The 15,650-nt window shown below is 46.5% G+C and overlaps 1 protein-coding gene across 1 annotated transcript in view; it reads left to right on the top strand.

Moving 5' to 3' along the window:
• LOC107221095 (dynein axonemal heavy chain 1-like) overlaps positions 1–14,399 on the top strand; it is a 67,869-nt gene extending 53,470 nt beyond the window's left edge. The window contains exons 31-58 of the mRNA XM_046743116.1: positions 2,875–3,035; positions 3,772–3,987; positions 4,674–4,898; positions 5,010–5,172; positions 5,255–5,424; positions 5,733–5,941; positions 6,034–6,136; positions 6,247–6,432; positions 6,504–6,624; positions 8,283–8,413; positions 8,494–8,599; positions 8,739–8,893; positions 8,993–9,563; positions 9,634–9,905; positions 10,000–10,307; positions 10,388–10,613; positions 10,817–11,012; positions 11,093–11,286; positions 11,393–11,547; positions 11,616–11,982; positions 12,050–12,229; positions 12,288–12,539; positions 12,605–12,757; positions 12,828–13,099; positions 13,175–13,401; positions 13,470–13,651; positions 13,792–13,915; positions 14,064–14,399. Coding sequence (XP_046599072.1) covers positions 2,875–3,035; positions 3,772–3,987; positions 4,674–4,898; positions 5,010–5,172; positions 5,255–5,424; positions 5,733–5,941; positions 6,034–6,136; positions 6,247–6,432; positions 6,504–6,624; positions 8,283–8,413; positions 8,494–8,599; positions 8,739–8,893; positions 8,993–9,563; positions 9,634–9,905; positions 10,000–10,307; positions 10,388–10,613; positions 10,817–11,012; positions 11,093–11,286; positions 11,393–11,547; positions 11,616–11,982; positions 12,050–12,229; positions 12,288–12,539; positions 12,605–12,757; positions 12,828–13,099; positions 13,175–13,401; positions 13,470–13,651; positions 13,792–13,915; positions 14,064–14,281 — 5,843 coding nt within the window. The 3' untranslated portion in view covers positions 14,282–14,399. The remainder of the gene's footprint in view (positions 1–2,874; positions 3,036–3,771; positions 3,988–4,673; positions 4,899–5,009; positions 5,173–5,254; positions 5,425–5,732; positions 5,942–6,033; positions 6,137–6,246; positions 6,433–6,503; positions 6,625–8,282; positions 8,414–8,493; positions 8,600–8,738; positions 8,894–8,992; positions 9,564–9,633; positions 9,906–9,999; positions 10,308–10,387; positions 10,614–10,816; positions 11,013–11,092; positions 11,287–11,392; positions 11,548–11,615; positions 11,983–12,049; positions 12,230–12,287; positions 12,540–12,604; positions 12,758–12,827; positions 13,100–13,174; positions 13,402–13,469; positions 13,652–13,791; positions 13,916–14,063) is intronic.
• Positions 14,400–15,650: the final 1,251 nt, after the last annotated feature.

Below are 15,650 nucleotides of genomic sequence, written 5' to 3' on the forward strand. Positions count from 1 at the left end.
GGAGTGGTAATCAGGCACAAATGGATGAGGGTATAGGAATGACGAGACGCGAATTTTGAGCATCAGGTTCAGTCCAGGTCACGATTAAGGTCGCTGCACTTTATCGCCGACAGATCGTCCCACCCGAACGTATCGAGAGGAAGGTGAAGAAGGAGGAATGGCCGTAAAGGAGGTGGTGGAAACTTATTATACGTCAATGTGGAGGGTACAAGGACTTCAGTATCGGTGTCCAGTGTTTTTCAGCCATATTTTATAGCCTCGAATCGCTCAATTCTCTGTTATTCACCGCCTCTCTCTGGAAATTCCCGCCTCCGCATCAACGATTCACCCGTTGAGATCCTGTAATATAAATATAGAATAAAACGCTGCGAATTTTTTTCCCCGAGTTCTGAAATCATCCAATTAATTTCACCGCGTTGGATCAGGTTTTGAATAAAGCGTACAGACCGGACTGAAAGTACGATAATTTAACCGATTTTTCGCCTACCGATGCATCGAGCCGCGGTCTTTCATTGTCCGCGAATCATACGTCTGCGGTTCAAAGTCCACAGAATCATATACCATTCGAAAATTCCTACGCTCTCTCTCTCTCCCTCTCTCTTTTTCTCTCTTTGTGAATATTGGAACACTCGTCGACGTCCAATTATTTTCCCCGGGGTCCGACTCGCCGCCTGCACCGGGTTATTTCCGCGACCTCGTTTTCTCTGATCATGAAAATAACAGGGGGTCACGCCCGCCTCCAGCAATAGAAAAAAATCAATCAGCGCATCTCGCTTTGACATTATTACCATCGCCTGTGTTATTATTAGACACACACTTGCAACTGCAGTGCTTCGTTGCAGCGGGAGAGAAAATTGCCGAGTCTTTGGTTAAGGGAATTAATGTGCAGGGCTGATCTAATCGTTCGCGAAATTCAATTAACCTCGGTTCTGGGTCGTGGCATTCCAGTGCGTTACGTCCTGTCAGAGATAAGGCAGGATCGAAAGGAAACAGTCCGGACAATTAAATCGGAAGGTTTGCCCGAAAACACAAATGAAAAACGCATTTAATCAATCACTCATTACCGAAATTTGGTCCCTATCTTTGTCCTCGATCTGACAGTGAGATCGAGTTACTCTCGAGTGATGTGCCGGTCAGTTTGTAAGATGATCTCGGAGTTCCTTAAAGACACACTAAAAGGTCTTGAATAACGTCGCTGCTCGAGCATCGCTGGCCATTTTAAGACAAACCGGAGTAACTATTTACAACAATTTTTTATTTTTTTTTTGTTTTCCGCAAGGTTTGCACGGACCGATTCAATTCCCCCGCTAGTCCTGAGATTCCTGATTTAACATCGATTAATCCCGCGTTGCTGTAACTCCATTTCCTTCCCGCAAGTATCGGATTTTTGCTCCGCTAATAATTTGCTCATAGTTTAGACGGCGAGCAATCAAACTCGCGACAGAGACAAACGGCGCGTTTGAATGTACCTCGGGATGTGAAATTTTGAGTACCGCAGGAGAAATGATGAATATTCTGCTGGATCTGAAAGCAGCCAGAAGTCACAAGATTTTCCTCTTAGCCTCCGGTATTGACATTCATGTATTCAAAAATGCGACCCCGCAGGATTTGCCCTTGAATAGATTTGCCGGAGGGCGAATTTCTTCGATGCAGTAAAGGGTCAATGACTCAGCGATAATATGTAATTGCATGAGAAGTCGGCGTAAGCTTACGAAGCTGGAGACAGTTGCGACGAGGATTTGTCTGGAGGTTTTTTTTCACCTTCTACGAGTCTTTCTAGTAATTGGAACGCGAGTGATTTCAGACATGCTGGAAAACAGAAAGATTCTACGTCAACGTTTGGGGAGAAAATCTTCGATACAAGTCTCTTGAAAAATCTCTGCAAACGATATTCCAATTTCACTACAAGAAACTCTACTCTTCAGTCAAGAAGCTTGAGTTTCGTGTTCTTCTAAGCTTATAACAGGGAAATTGTTCCATCAGACCATCGCTCTTGAAGTCGAAATTTATGGCTCAACTCTTGTTTCTGGTGCTTAAGACGGCAATATTCCCCCACATTTCTTTATAAGTCGTAACTCTACACTTATAAGCATCGACCGCCGACAAAATGGTGTTTAATAAATTTTTTTCTTCAGAGGCGTTGTACGTAAGGTACATTTTGTCTCAAAACAAGAAAATAGATCATGGGACGAGATCGAATAACTGCGAAGCTTGGTAGAGGGACGCGGGATTAATTCCCGCTGGTAATCTTTTCGTGATTCTCTTGGTCGAGTATAATTCAGCAGGTAATCCGGGCCAATAAGGAACAGTTCGATTTTCTCAAAAGTAGCACCCGCTTGTCAAGGTAAATTAGGAGCAACTAACACCGACGCGAATTAGATTTTTAACGCGTTCAGTCTCAGCGGACTCTGAAAGAGCGGAAGTTCGGTAATGCGAATGTTCAGTGACGCTCTGTTACAAGAAAATTAAATTTATCACGCAGCAAAGCGGATCTCTGAAAGGGAGAGACATTCGCACAAGGAATTGTTCGCCGCAAACAGACGGCAGAACTGGGTCGCTCTTTGTGCGGCTGAACAAGATTCCGTGCTAATTTACTACTCCTCTATAGATGCAAGTGAAAATTTAATTTCCTCGGAAGCATATCGGCTGGTCTCAGGACGAGAGAAGTGACGTAATCATGCCCTATGCGCCAAAAGACCATTTCTTTCTTTCCTTACTCCCGACGCAGATAATTGTCGCCTCTCGCTAAACACGAGGGTAAAACAATAAGTCTCGGACGACGTCGTACGTTATTGCCGATTTACCACAAAGTCCATCGATTGCGATGGTACGAACACATCGACGTTATAATGTGCAAGGCGTATGTTACTGCAGGGTGGTATGATCGAACGGAAATTGGCCAGTTCCACCTGATTTACGACTGCAACTTCGTGGCGGCCATGGGACCTCCAGGTGGTGGACGTAACCCGGTGACGACGCGTCTGACCCGCCACCTTCACCACCTCGCCTTCACAGAAATGGAGGACGATGTCAAGGTAAAGTTGTAGGAAAGCCCCGCGAGGTACGTAAACGCCTCGTTTCCACCCCCGAGTACCGTCGCGGTATTTTCCTCTGCCTAGGTGTGTCGTTTTCATAGAATTATCTGCGTCGTTTCCACCGGCTGTAACAGCAGCGGGGTGCTTTAGGTCTGGAATGAAGACAGGGATTTTCCCCCGGGGAAAGAAGTTCCTCACGTATCGCGGCCTAGACCGAGGCCCGATCTCGCTCCTTCGTCCTTGCAGCTTTCTGTTTGCTTCTGGTAGTTAACTCCCACGCAATTAGCCCTCGTAACTTACCCCGTAACTATCAGTAATTTTACATCCTTTCGAGCTCCGAGCCGGAGGGTGCTTCTCGTGTAAACGACGTAATCGTCTATTCGCTGCACTCCCGCTGTTTTCCTTGTACCGATGCTCCTGCTATTTCCCCCCCCTCTTAGCACTTTCATTCCGCGACGCCATCCTGCAGTGGAAAAGTCCGCTCACCTCAGTAATTGCACACTTCCAAGTAACCGTGCATCCGGTGGAGGCATGGCTGCTGTGTACAATGGCCGTAGGTTCAATATTCAACAGCTGCGAATATCGCCTTTAGGATTACATGTATTCTTTCGTTTCCTTTCTCCTGTTGTGTTTTGGTCCAGTTGTTGAAAGTCGTGATTGGCTGCAGAGTCGATAAGAAGAATTGATAATTCCGTAGACCCTTGGTGACTAATAACACATTTTTCCATTCATCTAGAAAAACATTTTTGGCACGATTCTAAATTCTTGGCTCGTAAGGACGGAGGATCTACAAGAACTGTTGGATGTTACGGTGACCGCGACTCTCCATGTATATAATATTATCATATCTGAGCTGCTTCCCACACCCGACAAGTCTCACTATACCTTCAACCTCAGGGATTTGAGCAAAGTGTTTCAAGGAATTTTGATGGCCAACCCGGATAAAATACTGGTAAGCGATTTATTGCTAGAAACCAGTCAAGAGGGAGTTTCGCGAGTTTAAGTTTTATTGCTCGTAGTTAAATTTTCAACGTCTCCTTGATTCCTTATCGCAACGTGAATTTTAAACTTTTTGGCCGAGCGAGGTACGTGGAATAATGTAGATTTATCAAATTTTTTTTTCTCTCGTTTCACAAGCTACGAACATTACCAGCTCTCTCGATAACGTTATATCTGTTTGTGCAGGAGATATAATCTGTCGAGAAATTATCAGCAACAAAGTGCGATAAATGTTCTGTTCGAGTAGAAAGCAAAAAGAAAAATGTCAAACGTATCTTTCAAATGGATTGATAAATTGGTCGAACTTTAGTCAAAACCCGTGCAAGAGATCACTTGTCACAGAGGTTATTGTCAATGAAATTTATCCTTTCACTTTGTCACGACGAACTGAAGTTTCTTTCCGGGGGCGGAAGAAGAAACTTTTTTTTTCGATGAAAAATAACTTTTACGTTCGGATCTGCCGGTTTTACTTTCGGCTTTAAGCACTGTTCAGCGCAAACTTTAGTGTCGAATGTATAATACAGTAATTTGGTAATTAAATTTCTTAGGTATAATGACGCACTCCGTTCCTGATCTTTCCTCACTGGAATTTCATTAAAATCTGAGGTAATTTCGTGTTCATTATAATTGTTTCATCAGAGAGTGGAAGAATTTATGACGCTGTGGTATCACGAGAATATTCGAGTCTTCAGCGATCGGCTGGTGAACGACACGGATCGAGCCTGGTTTGACAACCTGCTCAGACAGATACTGGAGAAACGGTTTAACTGTGATACGGATAAAGTTATCGGCAATGGAATTTTACTGTACGGAGATTTCATAGATTCCTTCGGTCAGTACGTCAAAGTAACCAGCATGGCTAAGGTAAAGCACAAACGATTTCGGCGTTATCAAATCGAAACCATAAAAAGCTATGGAAATATCTACGTCACTCGCCACTCGGTATCGCAAGTTTCGTAATTTTTTTACCGCTAGCTGGAACAAGTTCTTCTGAACACTCTCGAGGAGTTCAACATAGCAACGACATCGCCGATGAAGTTGGTTTTCTTCGAGGATGCAATGGGGCACATATGTCGAATAGCGCGTATCCTGCGCCAGCCAAGGGGAAACGCTCTGCTACTGGGAATGGGTGGCTCAGGTTCCTTCCTTTTCCCCGTTGAACGTATCCAGTCTTTTTCTCATCGATTATTCTCTTTACGGTGAAACGTTTTTTCCCCCAGGTCGCGCGAGCCTTACGAAACTGTCCTCGTTTATAATGGAGTACGACTGTTTTCAAATCGAACTCAGTAAGGCCTACGGCAACAACGAATGGCGGGAGGACATCAAGACTATGATGCTGAAGGCCGGGACGAAGCGACATACCATAGTTTTCCTGTTCTCGGATAGTCAAGTTAGTATCGCGGCTCGTCGAACGAAGGAAAAAGGAAAAAGTGGAGCGGCCGTCTTCTATTCGTCATTCATCCTGCTTCCATTTCTTTATACTCCATTCGAGTCCCCGCGTCTCGGTGGATATCATTGATCACTGAACGGAGTGGTCTCACGGTGGCAAATAGATTTTTTCGTAATAGAATAGTCCCGAAGACGTATCGCGATCGTTTTTCTCCCATACAACGTTGCATTTCTCATTCGACTCCGTTTAACACGCGACTATAAGAATGCCGGAATGCTTTTGCTAGAATGGAATTTTTTGCCAACTAGATAAAGAACGACTCCTTCCTCGAGGACTTGAATAACATACTGAACTCCGGTGACATTCCAAATATCTACGCGCCGGAGGAACTCGATATAATATACCAAGTTATGCGTGTCCCGACCCAGGAGGCAGGCTTACCTTTGACCAAGAGCAACCTTTTCTCAGCATATCTCAAGACAGTTCGCAGTAATCTTCATACCGTAGTCACTATGAGGTACGCTTTAAGCCGGGTACTTCCTCCTTCCTTCTTGTCGAATTTCTCGTTGTCTGGCAATGTTTGCTGAAATTTCCTTACTAATCCCCCAGTCCACTCGGTGAAATATTTCGGGCTCGATTGAGGCAGTTCCCGGCCCTAGTCAACTGCTGCACCATCGACTGGTTCAGCGCCTGGCCTTCGACGGCGCTTGAGGTGGGTTATTGCGTCAACTCCAAGGGCTCAGAAGCTTACCCGACAGTCGTCTCACCGTATATTCTGAGCCCAGCTCCGTGAATATAACGAGCAAAGCACCGTGACTGTAACACCTGCGTCATCTTGTCCGATTTATGTTACTTAACCACGGCATCGATCATTCGCAGAGCGTAGCGCTGCAGTACCTTAGCGAAATCGACGACACCAGCATCTCGGGAAGCGCGCTTCCGTATATCGTGAAGACATGCCAATTCATGCATTCCAGTGTCATACAGGCCAGTGCTGACTTCTTGCAGGTGAGCGAATCGTATTCGATGATCCATTGGAATCTTGTAAAATGTTTCTCCTTCTATACGTTCACGTTTAGGAATTATCTCGGCACAACTACGTGACGCCCACTTCGTACTTGGAGTTACTATCGAGCTACACAGTCCTGGTTAAGCAAAAGAAGGAAGACCTCTTCACGCGGGTGAATCGTCTGTCATTGGGTGATTGGACTCTTTTAGCTTCATCAATGTCAATTATCGTAAATCCTACAGTACGGCTTGTCTTTTCCTTCTTCACCATACTTTTTGCAGTTATCAAACATCTGTCCTCTGCCAAATTATCGTCTCAGACGTTTAATAATATATAGGTAGGAGGGGTGAACGGTCTTGAGAGTCTGGCGGCGCCTTGAATCACCTTCGTTTATCAAATTAGGCGTTAAACACCCATAGATCGGGTCCAAGTATGTCTCCGTTCCGCTGTAATTTCATTCATTTTCTACCGACGGAAAGTTTTCCATTAATTTTGACATCACCGATTTTCACCCCATCAAACGAGACAGATATATAAATTCCAGACTAGTCTGCTTGTCTCGTGTTTGCGGATCGGGACAATCGGTGTATCTGCGTCGGTGGATGAGAGAGGAGGCACACCCGCTAACGTCGTCGTCAGTCGTTTAACGCTAAAAGTCTTGGCTGGATTCCAGAACGTGGATCAAATACGAGCCTAACGTCATCTCATTGACCCTTTTAGACGACGAAAGGAGGGAAAAGTGCTCCCCCCCTCTTGCTAGCCTCCGACGATGCGACGGAACGCGACCACCCGTGCCCGTCAGGTCTTTGACGAACAGCTGGATTCTTCGGGACATTTAGAAGACACCGACAGAAGCCGCGTTAACAAATGAAAGTGAAATATTAAATCACGGCCGTCTTTTAGGGTTTTTGGTGCTGACCAAATCACGATGACCAGAAAACGACGAACGTTGCGTAACTCGGTCATGGTCCATTCGAGTGTGTCAAACCTTTTAAGAAAAGGGAGACTAGGGCACCGGTTTGTTTGGACTTAGTATTTCTGTCTCGACTTAGGTTTCATTGTCATTTCTCTATTCTTGACCAGCAACGATTTATCCTCGCTACGAGATCTCCACTCTTTCCGAATACATAATAATTTGCGGTGCGATTTGTTTGGATTAAGGCTTTCGAGTCCCTCGCGTTTAAGTCGTCGAAGCTTTTCACTTTGAAACCGGTGGCACTTGCCAGTGGGTATTTTTCATCATACAAAGGCTGCCTTTTCTCATTCCTAAAAATGTTGGGTTTTCAAGTTCACCGCCTACGCGGAAATTCTGGCAATCGATTATGCGGCGCGGAATGATTTTTCATAGATCCAAATCGATCCTGTGTAACACGCGGTTTCATGATCTACGTTTTCTGTCAACGATACGTCCGATTTACGCGTTCATCTTTTGGCGCGAAGTGTTTCTGTAAATTCCCTTACACTATCTTGTTGGCTCAAATGAGTTACGCTGAGAGATGTAGTTCTATCGATTATTCTCACACCCGGTATACCGCACGTGCCTTGATTGTATACAATATCTCGTCAGGCCCTGTATTCCCCGTTCAAAGCTTGCGGAATCAGTGGCACGCAGACCCTGCTCTACAACCGACTTGATAAACGTGTTCCTTGGAAAATTCACTTGTACCGCTCTCCGTCATAATCAATCAGCATAGATTTGCGTTCACTCCATCTATGATAATCTCACCCCTACAGGCTTTGCCTGCCTGCCTATGTATTTGGAGAGCTTTAATTGTCCGTGTTTTCTTAGTCGTTCCGGTTTCCCTCGGCGCTAAGCTCATTTAATCTGATCGCCCTTTTCCGCTCTCAGGACTTGACAAGTTGGCGTCGACCCAAGTCGAGGTGCAGGAAATGCAAACGATCCTCACTGGGATGAAGCCTGAACTCGAAAAAGCCAGCGCCGCGACTGCCGCAATGATAAAAAGGATAACCGCAGATACGGTTAAGTGCGGGGACAACCCGAATCGGATTTCGCCGATCAAGTAATCCCGAGCTTACACTTATCTTGGTATCTATTACAGATTGAGGCGGAGAAAACGAAGCTTTTGGCCTTAGAGCAGGAGAAAGAAGCATCCCGCGTCAAGGAGAAATGCGAGGCGATCAAGGAAGAGGCCGAGACCGATCTGAGTGAGACTTCCTCAGTTTTTTATCTGACAACGAAATACTTCACTTTAAATTTTGGCCGAGTCCTTGGAATTTTACAGCCTGGCGCTATTTCTTGTACAGAATAGATATGCGGGATAACGCTTTTGCCGGATATTTTTAGGCGAAGCTAGACCGATGCTCGAGGAGGCCGAGGCGAGCTTAAAAGCCTTGAACAAGGGGGACATAACGGAAGTGAAAGCCATGAAGCGACCGCCGGTGGGCGTGGTCCTGGTCATCGAGGCGATCTGCATAATAAAGGACGTCAAACCGCTCAAAGTTTGTTCGGGCGCTCGATAATCTAGCTTGGATGTATCCGCTATCCCCGTAAAAAATTTCAATGATAACAGTGAAACATTTTTTCATAAATTTTCAAAGCTGCCCGGAAAAATGCCCGGTGAAAAGGTAATGGACTATTGGACGCCGGGTATTCAGATGCTCGCCGACGCTGGGCACTTCTTAAACTCCCTTGCGAACTTCAACAAGGAGGACATAACCGCGGATATGATAAAAAAGCTCCAGCCGTACGTTGAAAATCCAGCTTTCGAACCGCAGCAGGTGATCCAGGTCTCCCGAGCTTGTCATTCCCTCTGTCTATGGGTCCATGCCATGTACAATTACTACTTCGTCAACTTGAAAGTCGCCCCGAAGATGGAGGCGCTCGCCCGGGCCGACGAGGCCCTCGGCGAGACTAAGAAGACGTTGGCAGCCGCTATGGAGAAGCTAAGAGAGGTTGAAGAGGGCATTGAGAACCTACAGCAGTTGCTCAAGGTCGCCGATGACAAGAAGGCCGTCCTCGAGAACGAGAAACAGATATGCGAGGATAGGATGCTCCGAGCTGTTCGCCTCGTCGCCGGTCTCGGCGACGAACAAAAACGCTGGATCTCAACCGTCGCCAGCATAAAGATTGCCCTTCGGAATGTAACCGGCGACATACTTCTGTCCGCCGGTAAGCCGTGAACCGATAGCTGCAAAATTAAAAAGCACAAGCGATGACGGATTGCGCTTTTACTTGTCAGGCGCTGTCGCGTATTTGACACCATTCACCGACACTTATCGAGAGCGGCTTCTGGGCTTGTGGTACTCGGTGCTGGGTGAGGGTGTTCCTCACACAGATGGTTGCACGCCTGTAACTACGCTCGGAAATCCTGTCGAGATTCGGAAGTGGCAGATCGATGGACTCCCCCGCGACGCTTTCTCAGTGGAGAACGCGGTGTTGGTTATGAATTCTAAACGCTGGCCACTTTTCATCGATCCCCAGGGTCAGGCAAACAAGTGGATAAGGAACATGGTGAGAGTAACGATTGAGATTTTTTTTTCCAGGAAGGAATGCAGCTGGACGATTACTTCAAAATTTTTATTATTTTGTTTTTGACTCACCGTAGGGAAAAATCGGCTTGTCTGTGGTGAAGATGAGCGACATGGATCTCATACGGGTTTTGGAAGGGTGTGTTCGATTCGGAAAGAGCTGCTTGATAGAGAATGTCGGAACGTCGTTGGAGGCGGCGTTAGATCCGATCCTGAAGAATGCGTTGTTCAAGCAGGGGGGCCAAATGGTCGTCAAGTTGGGTGACAGCGTCATTCCGTACAACAGTGATTTCCGACTTTACATGACGACGAAATTGACGAATCCCCATTATACCCCGGAAGTTGCGATCAAGGTGCTACTAGTCAACTTTACTCTTACTGCCAGGTGAAGCGGTGGAACGTTTGATATTGAGTTTGCGGAACTCGCCGTGATTTGAAATCGATTGAGAATTTCTCTTCACACAGCGGTCTGTCGGATCAGATGCTTGCTCTTGTGGCGATGCAGGAACGACCTGATCTCGAGGAGGCACGAGGCGCTCTCGTTATTGCCAGTGCGGAGATGAAGCAGGATTTGAAGGAAATCGAAGACCGCATACTTTATCGACTCTCGATTTCTGAAGGCTCTGCCGTTGATGACAACGACCTCATCGTTACGCTGGAGGCGTCCAAGATCAAAAGTGAGGAGATAAAGGTCGATCTTCCCTCTTCCTTTGTCGTTTGTTTATTCCATCTTACCATGCCACGTCTTCAATGTAAAAGCGAAAAAGGCTTTACGCCTATTGGCTAACTTTGACGCGATCTTCAAAGAGAAATTCACCGACTTGTTAAACCAAAAGTTTGCAAAAAGCATTCCTTTACCCATCCCTTTCTTTTCTTCTTTTTCATACCGAACAGGAGAAAGTCGAGAAAGCTGAGATAACTCAGGCAGAAATAGACACCACCAGGAGCATGTACATTCCGGTCGCCAATCGTGCTCGTATTTTGTTCTTCTGTCTGTCTGACTTGCAGTACGTCGACAACATGTATCAGTATTCGCTCGAGTGGTTCGTAAACATATTCATCGCGAGCATGACAGCTACGGATATAAGCAGTTAGTCGCATAGTAGATAGTTTACAGGATATTTAACGCGTATTGAAATATCGCACCCTTAAAGAGTCTGTCGATTCTAGGTGACATCCAGGTGCGAATTTCGACCATCAATATCCATTTCACTTTCAATTTGTTCTCCAACGTTTGCCGAAGCCTCTTCGAGCAACACAAACTGCACTTTGCATTCCTGGTATGCGTGAGGCTCAAAATAGATCAGAATCTCATCGACCCAACCGAGTGGAGATTCTTGCTCTCTGGCGCTACGCCGTCGCAGGTTGGTACCGAAAAGCGTAATTGAAAACACTCGAAACGCCGGAACATGTTCGATTTGAAATAAAGACTTTTCGAGTCAATATCTTGATAGCATCGGTTGTTTCCAGCTGTTGCCAAATCCATCGCCAGACTGGATATCGCTACGTTGTTGGAGGGAAATCCAATCGTTGCAAACACTGCCCAAGTTCAACAACTTCGTAGATTCGTTCGTGAAATTGATGCCACAATTCAAGACCGTATTCGACGCTCAGGAGCCGCAGACGTGAGTGGCATGCCCAAGTGCCCGGACTAAATCACTAAGATTTTGAATTGCTTCGTGCCTTCCCGCAGGGTTCCGTTTCCCCAGCCGTGGAGAGACTCCCTTGACGACTTCCAGAAAATGCTGGTTCTGAAATGCCTGCGACCAGGAAAGCTCACCAACGCCATGCAAATGTACATTGCGAAGTTCCTCGGCGCCCGTTTCGTCGAGCCCCAGACTACCGAGGTCTCCGCCATGTACCAGGACTCTGAGCCGACGACACCGCTAATTTTCGTCCTTTCAACCGGTACCGACCCGGCTGCGGATCTCTACAAATTCGCGGACAGATTGAAAATGGGGAAAAAGTTGTACTCGATATCACTCGGTCAGGGCCAAGGGCCCAGGGCGGAGTTGATGCTGAAGCAGTCAACCGAAGTTGGGAACTGGCTCTTCTTTCAAGTGAGACGCGGATGACCTCATTGTACGATTCCTTTGACCAATTCGTGCTCTGAATTATTCGATACAGAATTGCCACCTCGCGCCCAGCTGGATGCCCAGACTCGAGACCCTCGTGGACGAGCTTTCTCCCGAGAGTACGCACCGTGACTTTCGATTATGGCTCACTTCCTTGCCCTGCGCTCATTTTCCAGTCAGCATTCTGCAGAACTGTAGCAAAATCACCGTCGAACCACCCCGAGGCGTCAAGGTTGTAACCCATTGCTGATTCATTGGTGATTCCGGAGCAATCGTTGGATTGATTTTAGGCGAACATGCTGCGCGCCTACCTCACTCAAGTCATGGAACTGGAAGATCACCTCAACCTTGAAGAATCGAAGATACCCGATTTCAAGTACATGCTGTTCGCGCTCTGTATGTTTCACGGCACTCTCCTCGAGAGACGGAAATTCGGTCCTCTGGGCTTCAACATCCCCTACGAGTTCACAAACGGAGATCTCACCATCTGCATATCCCAGCTCCGCATGTTCCTCGCCGAGTATTCGGACCTGCCGTTCAAGGTATCAATCGGCTAGCCTGATTTCACTCGATGATGTCGTCATTTCCCGATCGCGTTCCGTTTTAGGTGCTCACTTACACCGCCGGCCACATCAATTACGGGGGCAGAATAACGGACGACTGGGATCGGCGATGCGTGTTGACCATTCTGGAGGATTATTACAGGAAAGAAGTTGCCTCGCCGACTTACGAGTTCGACGCCAAGGGCTTTTATCATCAGGTAGGTGGATCGGGGTTGGGCGATGCGCTATTAGATCATTGTTCCAACTCATCCACCTTCGTTTCCGTAGCTTCCAGGCGACACCCCGTTTGCCGATTACGTAACGTACATAAAAACTTTCCCCCTAAACGACGATCCGTCCCTGTTCGGGCTCCACGAAAACGCGGACATCAGCTACGCCCAGGCGGAGACTTTCGCGTGTCTCGATACTCTCCTGGCACTCCAGCCGAAAGAAGTGGGTGGCTCCGCAGCGAGCAGCACGGAGGACGTTTCCTCCAAACGAGCTAGGGATATTTTGGAAGAGCTTCCCCCCCTCTTTAACCTCCACGATTTTTATGAAAAGTATAATGATGCCTCTGCGCTGTACGGTTTTGGTATAAAGAAATCGCGCTTTTCAAACAGCTGACGTTTATTCAGGTATCCGGTCCTCTACGAGGAGTCTCTTAACACCGTTCTCTACCAAGAAGCGAAACGGTACAACGGTCTACTACAGGAGTTAATCGTGTCCTTGAACGACCTTCTCAAAGCGCTCAGAGGACTCGTCGTGATGTCGGAAAGGTTGGAGACCATGTCGGGCAGCCTCTTCAACAATAAGGTGCCAAAGATCTGGGCGGATAAGGGTTACCCATCCCTCAAGCCTCTCGGTACGCACCTCACTCGCCCTATTTGTGACTCTTCTTTTACCCATGTGAAAACCTTAAATTTACCAAAGGTGCCTGGGTCATCGATCTAAAAGAGAGGATAAAGTTCATCATGGAATGGTACAACAGGGGAATTCCCCCAGCTTTTTGGATATCTGGGTTTTACTTTCCTCAGGCATTCCTGACTGGAACCCTGCAGAATTTTGCTCGCAGATACGCTATCTCCATCGACGCGATCGACTTCGGCTTTGTGGTGCGTTTTTCTCTACCTTTCCCTTGACAGCAGCACTTTTTATCGTTTGCGCACCTTTTCACAATGGCGGTCCTAGATCTAGGATAACAGTAACGCGGTCTATTCATCTATTTACTTCCCTACATTCATTACGTCCAAAGGTCCTGTCCAGTAAACCGAAACAAAAACCAAAAGACGGATGCGCCATTTACGGACTATTCCTCGAAGGCTGTCGATGGGGTGACACAGCCCTAGCGGAATCATTACCCAAGGAACTTTATACCGGTACTGTTGTCACATTTCGACCTGTAATTTTTTAATCTCATCAATATCAACAGTTCATGAGCAAAACTGTTAAGCAATGACTACCAATCATCATTCACGATTATATCTGTTGCTCTTATTTTTGTCTTGCGATTCTTCCGCACTCTAGATATGCCCACGATAATGCTGATCCCCGAGGAAAATCACCAACACCCTGATCGAGGAGTCTACGATTGTCCAGTCTACAAAACTATGACTCGAGCTGGGACCCTGAGTACCACAGGACATTCGACTAACTTTGTACTGTCCATAGAAGTGCCTAGCCTAAGACCTCAAGCTCACTGGATAAAACGAGGAGTCGCCCTGCTCTGCGCACTCGACTATTGAGGGTGGAAATCCTCCGTCACTCCTATCGCTTAAGAGTTTCAGTTGAGTGAAAAAACTTTCCACTCAGATTCTTTGTCGGGTGTTACTTTTGTTCTCAAGTTTCTGTACACCCCAAAAATAGGATTAAAAGACTCTCGTACCATTAGCGTAACTCAATAAAACTCGTATTTAAAACTGAAATTTTACCTACCGGTAAATATTCAGCCACTTGTAACGCAGACAACAATTTCCCGGCAAAGAACAAACGCCTCAACATTTCGCTGTTATGTAACGATTCCATCGTTCCTCGTTACTTTAGGCACACAATACCCGGTGCTTCTACGCTTTATGTGTTTACCCCGAAGAACCGAAATCCGGAGCAGCTTATTCAGCGTGAAATTCTCGCGCCTCGGCTGAAGTTTGGTTCATATTTGGCTGTTTCGCACAAGAAGTTCAGTGACACACGTATACACAGCCTTATTAGAATTCGGTACAACCACGGTGTTACGTTGCTCGCGTCGTTACCAATTACAATTAAGCTACCAGGGATCGGGATAGTTGTTAAGATCGTGTAGGCGTAGATATCACGACGCTTCTCGGTGCGTATCAGCAGCCAAGAAAAATCGATGGGAAAACTTCGACCCTCGCGTTAATTGTATTGAGCGTTAATTTTCCCTTCCTGAATATTGTCAAAGGCTAGTGTAAGCGGATCGAAGAGACTACTCTACGCGTGGTTGAAGTTTATTGCGGCAACCTTCACCTGAAATTGTCTCAAATTAGATTGAATCGCCTGAAATTGCCGGGAATCATCGACGAGGCGCAGGCTTACCGAAGCGAATCAAAAGAGAAAAAGTGAGCAATTTTATCTTCAGGGTGTTTACCTGCAGGACTTTCGTTAATTACAGCCGCTGACACTGTTTCACGGTAAATATTTACCCTCGGGTGACACAGATACGCGCCTTGTTAATCCCTGAATTTATTCTCTGCTCCGATGAATATTAACGCTATTTTCCAATGTAGGTTGCCCGCAAGCTGATCGTGAGGCAATCAACAAGAGGTACATACGAGTTATCTAGTCATCTGCCCGCCTAGTGACAAGGTCGCCGCGTAACTTGGTAGATTAGCTGATCGGGGAAGAAATATATAATGCGAAAAGTTGAACACGTCTCTCTGTGGGGGTAAAATTGAAATTTGTAGAAAAGCAGGAAGAGGGAAACGGCGATGAGAATACAGCGGCAATATTTGAGCCGTAGAAACGGGGTGGGTTCAAATATTCGCTCCAGATTATGAATAGATGAAGCGATCTCCGAAAACGCTAGGCATACCTTCACCGCTGCAGACGCAAGGTAAATAGGGGATAAAAAAATTTAGGCATGGAGCCATGGTGATG

Source organism: Neodiprion lecontei, chromosome 6, assembly GCF_021901455.1.
Source record: "Neodiprion lecontei isolate iyNeoLeco1 chromosome 6, iyNeoLeco1.1, whole genome shotgun sequence".
Classification (NCBI taxonomy): domain Eukaryota; kingdom Metazoa; phylum Arthropoda; class Insecta; order Hymenoptera; family Diprionidae; genus Neodiprion; species Neodiprion lecontei.